Source organism: Pristiophorus japonicus, chromosome 6 (genome assembly GCF_044704955.1).
Source record: "Pristiophorus japonicus isolate sPriJap1 chromosome 6, sPriJap1.hap1, whole genome shotgun sequence".
NCBI classification, from domain to species: domain Eukaryota; kingdom Metazoa; phylum Chordata; class Chondrichthyes; family Pristiophoridae; genus Pristiophorus; species Pristiophorus japonicus.
Window position 1 is genome coordinate 223,460,418 of NC_091982.1, and position 5,860 is coordinate 223,466,277.

A 5,860-nucleotide genomic window follows, 5' to 3' on the forward strand; every position below is an offset into this window, starting at 1 on the left:
AATGGAAAATGCGTTTTCGAGAGCTCTTAAATATAGTGTTCCCCTAACCACAAGAGAACAACACACATTGTAAAACAGTCCCTCCCTAATAAGCAGCTTCAGATTGTGTTACAGATTATTTCCCATGAATTATTTCAAGATACGGTGAAGTCATCATTCTCTGTTTCTGACATGACCCTATACAGGATGTGGCCACTGCTATAAACAGGTGGAAAGGAAACAATTTATAACGACTGGAGGTCTTGGTAATAACGAATAGCAAGTAAATCGCTATTACTTAAATGACGCAGGTAGTTTCAGAATTCAAGTAATGATATTTATACTTCTCAAATTGTGAGAGCAGTAGAAAATTACAGCAAGTTTAAATGAAATGTAAGAATTAACTGGGATACCGTCTTGCTTCTACTCTTTTCATCAAATATGTGCAATTCGAACAACACAACGTACTTTGAATTCGTGAAGACATTTCAGTATATAGTGCATATACCAACATTCATCCTGGGACTGATCATCAATTCAGTGGCGCTCTGGATAGTTTGCTTTAGATTAAAGAAGTGGACGGAATCTACGATCTACATGACAAACCTGATATTTTCCGACATATTTCTGATTTTCTCCCTGCCTTTCAAAATCTATGCCTACCAGGTAGGTGGAAAGTGGCATCTGGGTCCAGGGTTCTGTGAGTTTGTGGAGTCCCTGTACTTTGTGAACACTTATGGGACTATCCTGTTAATAACACTGATAGCCCTGGATCGGTACATCGCCATCAAACATCCTTTCCTGGCAAGAACCTTCAGATCTCCAAAGAAAGCCATCATCACCTGCACTGTGGTGTGGATCTGTGTCTGGTCTGCAAGCATTCCAAATTACATCCAATCTGGCACTAAGCGGCCAAACGAAATATGTTTCTCGAATTTTTCTGCATTTTGGGAAACCGGTATAATTCCCATGAGTATGGTCACCATATTTTTAATTGGTGCAGTTACTGTGATTTTCTGTAGTATTCAGATAATCAGAACATTGCAAAGAGTGGATGAAGAGAGAGAAGATGCGAACATGAATACATCTATGAATATTATCTCTTCAAATCTGGTAACCTTCCTTCTCTGCTTTACACCATGTCATGTAGCCATGCTGCTGTACTTTTTAGCTAAAAATTGCTATATAGCAAATTATTACCTGGCGTCTCTGCGTGTCTTTCTCCAAATCTCTCAGTGTTTGGCGACAATAAACTGTTGCCTGGATGCAATGTACTACTATTTGATCATTAAGGAGTTCTGGAAATCAAAGGTCAAGAGCACAGAGGAAACTATTTCAACCCATACTAGTTGACTTATAGAATTCATTTTGCCATATTCGTCTCGGTTACATGAACTTACAATTCGGCTACAGTCCTTATATGAAGAATAATGGATAATAAAATGTACTCAAGGTATAGGATTTATTCTTTTAACATGTATTGATGCCTTAGTGCAGATACTGCTGAAGTTGTATAAGCACGAGTGTTGAGTTAAAACAAGGATGGATTTATTTTCTATGCATCTTGGACCAGCAACATGATAGCAATATGCTTCCCCCTAATGATTCATATACATTGGAAGTGTAGCTTTGTGATTCATAAAATTAATTGGAAGTAATCAATTTAAGTGACCTAGAGCTGTTTGTTTATTTGAATTGCATTTTAAGTGGTTCATGTAAATAAGAAAAAGAAAGACTTGCATTTATATAGTGCCACAATGTGTAGGTGTGGTTGGTCATGTCAGCTGAAGTGGTGCCTGCTGTTAAGCGTAAGATATTTAACATCAGTCACCATTCATCTAAAGAGGTCTAAGAAAGTTCCTGAAAGGGTTAAGAGCAGCATGAAAGTAGCTATTATAAAGTTTGCTCCTACAGTTAATTCGGTCGTATAAGTTTTGAAGTACAACAAGAGAAGATGACAGTACGAGGAGGTTAGCAAATGGCTAAGGAGAGAAGACAATCAAAACTACGAATAGCAATTTTTCGCAAGGAGCCCCAAAAGTGAAACTAGAGCACTGTAGTGGAAGACAGAGCATTGTGCTATAACCAGGCTGCTGCCTAATGAATGAGTTTGCATATGTTTATAATATTACCTGGAAAGACGACCTACTGTTGCCACCTTGCAGTATAGATTGTGAATTGTTACATCAAATATTATTCCATTGTACTTGTGTTAAGTAAACCCAGCTAATACAATGCTACTTATAAATAATTTTATTATTGAGCGTATGCTGTCAAATTATATTGACTACCTTTACTGTAATTACCAATGCTGACCCTTACAATGGGACTACTGATATATTGTTGATGCATTCAAATAAAGACATTTTAGAGATACCCTTTTATGCTACCTCAGTCCTTGTTTCCTCTTGCAGTTGAATTAAGTTGCACTTTATCTGGCGTCGTACTTTAGTCTTGTTGGTGACAGACCTGATGTAATCAATATTTTTCTACAACAACTTGCATTTATATAGTGACTTTAATTTAGTAAAACATCCCAAGGCTCTTCACAAGAAAAAATTAGGTTATGTCGGACATTTCAAAGCAAGCTAATTTAGACACTTTTTATAAAACACCAACAAAACATACATTTTGGTCTATCTACTGATGCAAGATGAAAGACTCATCTAAAACCCTTCAACTAATATAGGTTGCATATTGGGATTAAGAATGCTAGAACAAAATAAATAGGAGCAGGAGTAGGCCATACAGCCCCTCAAGCCTGCTCCGCCATTCAATAAGATCAGGATGAACTTCTACATCAACTTCACTTTCCCGTCCGATCCCCATATCCCTCGATTCCCTTATTGCCCAAAAATCTATTGATCTGTCTTGAATATACTCATTGACTGAGCATCCACAGCCCTCAGGATATAAAATTCCAAAGGTTCATAACCCGCTGAGTGAAGTAATTTCTCCTCACTTCAGTCCTAAATGGTCGACCACTATTCTGAGACTATGCCCCTTGGTTCTAATATCTCCAGATAGGGGAAACAACCTTTCAGCATTTGCCAAGCCCTCTAAGAATGTTATATGTTTCAATGAGATCACCTCTCATTCTTCTAAACTCCAGACAATATAGGCCCATTCTACTCAATCTCTCCTCATAAGACTGTCCACTCATCTGTGGAATTAATCTAGTGAATCTTTGTTGCATCCTCTCTAAGGCAAATATATCCTTCCTCAGATAAGGAGACCAAAACAGTACTCCAGTGGGATCTCACCAAAACCCTGTATAATTGCAGCAAGTCTTCCTTACTTTTATACTCCAACCCCCTTGCAATAAAAGCTAACATAAAATTTGCCTTTCTAATTGCTTGCTATAACTGCAGGTTAGCTTTCTGTGATTTGTGCACAAATCCCTCTGAATACCAACATTTACTAGTCTCTCACCCTTTAAAAATATTCTGCTTTTCCATTCTTCCTAAAAAGTGGATAATTTTAGCTTCCTCTTGCTATACTCCATCTGCCACCTTCTTGGCGTTGCATTGCAGCCTATTTACATCCTAATCGCAGCTCAGTTTCCCACCTAGCTTTGTATCATCAGCAAACTTGGAGACATTACACTCAGTCCTTTCATCTAATTCATTGATATAGATTGTAAATACTGGCAACTCTCAATTATCCGCATACAGATCCAATGGGAAACCATTGTAACGGGATTTAAAATTTCGGCCCAGGAAGGCATTGGGCCGCTGACATCGGAGTCCTTTCGGCCTGGGAAAGCATCGGGCCGGTGTGTTCGGAGTCCTTTCGGCTTGGGAAAGCATCGGGCCGGTGCGTTCGGAGTCCTTTCGGCTTGGGAAAACATCAGGTTTTAACTTTATAATGTCAATTGCTCTAACGGAGAAATCATTTACCCAGCATAGCCCAATCCCCGAGGGACCTGGATAATCAAGAGTTGCCTGTAGTTAAGATCCAATCCTTGCGGCACTCCACTAGTTATACCCGCCATCCCGAAAATGACCCGTTTATTCCTACTCTCTGTATTCTGTCCGTTAACCAACCCCTATTACCCCCAAACCCATGATCCCTATTCTTGTGTAATAACATCTTGTGTAGCAAGTTAGCAAATGCCTTCTGCAAATCCAAATATATTACATTCACTGGCTCCCCTTTATCTACTCTACTATATACACCCTCAAAAAACTTGAATAGATTTGTCAAACACGATTTCTTTTCAGAAAACCATGTTGACTCTACCTAATCATATTATGATTTTCCAAGTGCCCTATTAACACGTCCTTAATAGATTCTAACATTTTCCCTACTACTGATGTCAGGATAACTGGCCATTAGTTCGCTGTTTACTTCCTCCCTCCTTTCTTGAACAGCAGGGTTATATTTCCTACCTTCCAATCTATGGGGACCATTCTAGAATCTAGGGAATTCTGAAAGATCAAAACCAATGCATCCACTATCTCTGCAGCCACCTCTTTTAAAACTCTAAGATGTAGGCCATTGGGTCCAGGGAATTTGTCAGCTTTTAGTCCCATTCATTTCTCGAATACCTTTTCTTTACTAATACTAATTACTTTAAATTCCTCACTCTCATCAGACTCTTGGTTCCCCACAATTTCTGATATGTCTTTTGTGTCTTTTACTGTGAAGACTGATACAAAATATTAGCTTAATGTCTATGCTATTTCCTTATTCCCCATTATAATTTCTCCTGCCTCTGCCTCTAAGCCACCCACATTTACTGTTGCTAATTTCATCCTTTTTACATATTTGTCAAAGCTCTTGCAATCTGTTTTTATATTTCTTGCTAGTAAACTCTCATTCTATTTTCTCCCTTTTTAGCAATGTCTTGGTCCTCCTTTGCTAATTTTTTAAACCCTCCCAACCCTCAGGCTTACTACTCTTTTTTGCAACATTGTAAGCCTCTTCTTTCACTATCTTAACTTCTTTAGTTAGCCATGGTTGTAGCACTTTGCCAGTGGAGTTTTTATTGCTCAAGAGAATGTATATTCATTGAAAATTATTAAATATTTATTTGAATGTTTGCCATTACTTAGCTATCATCGTATCTTTTAATCTAATTTCCCAATTTGGCTCAGCCAACTTGCCCCTCATACCTCGGTAATTGGCTTTGTTTACATTTAAGACCCTAGAATTGTGAGTGCTCATCATAGAAACATAGACATAGAAAATAGGTGCAGGAGCAGGCCATTCAGCCCTTCTAGCCTGCACCGCCATTCAATGAGTTCATGGCTGAACATGAAACTTCAGTACCCCCTTCCTGCTTTCTCGCCATAACCCTTGATCCCCCGAGTAGTAAGGACTTCATCTAACTCCCTTTTGAATATATTTAGTGAATTGGCCTCAACTACTTTCTGTGGTAGAGAATTCCACAGGTTCACCACTCTCTGGGTGAAGAAGTTTCTCCTCATCTCGGTCCTAAATGGCTTACCCCTTATCCTCAGACTGTGACCCCTGGTTCTGGACTTCCCCAACATTGGGAACATTCTTTCTGCATCTAACCTGTCTAAACCCGTCAGAATTTTAAACGTTTCTATGAGGTCCCCTCTCATTCTTCTGAACTCCAGTGAATACAAGCCCAATTGATCCAATCTTTCTTGATAGGTCAGTCCCGCCATCCCGGGAATCAGTCTGGTGAACCTTCGCTGCACTCCCTCAATAGCAAGAATGTCCTTCCTCAAGTTAGGAGACCAAAACTGTACACAATACTCCAGGTGTGGCCTCACCAAGGCCCTGTACAACTGTAGCAACACCTCCCTGCCCCTGTATTCAAATCCCCTCGCTATGAAGGCCAACATGCCATTTGCTTTCTTAACCGCCTGCTGTACCTGCATGCCAACCTTCAATGACTGATGTACCA

General features: G+C 39.4%; 1 protein-coding gene across 1 annotated transcript; it reads left to right on the forward strand.

Annotated features, from left to right (window-relative positions):
- Nucleotides 1-420: 420 nt before the first annotated feature.
- LOC139265391 (G-protein coupled receptor 55-like) lies at nucleotides 421-1,332 on the forward strand. Its single transcript, XM_070882379.1, has one exon. The coding sequence runs from the start codon at nucleotides 421-423 to the stop codon at nucleotides 1,330-1,332; it is 912 nt and encodes a 303-aa protein (XP_070738480.1).
- The last annotated feature ends 4,528 nt before the right edge of the window (nucleotides 1,333-5,860 follow it).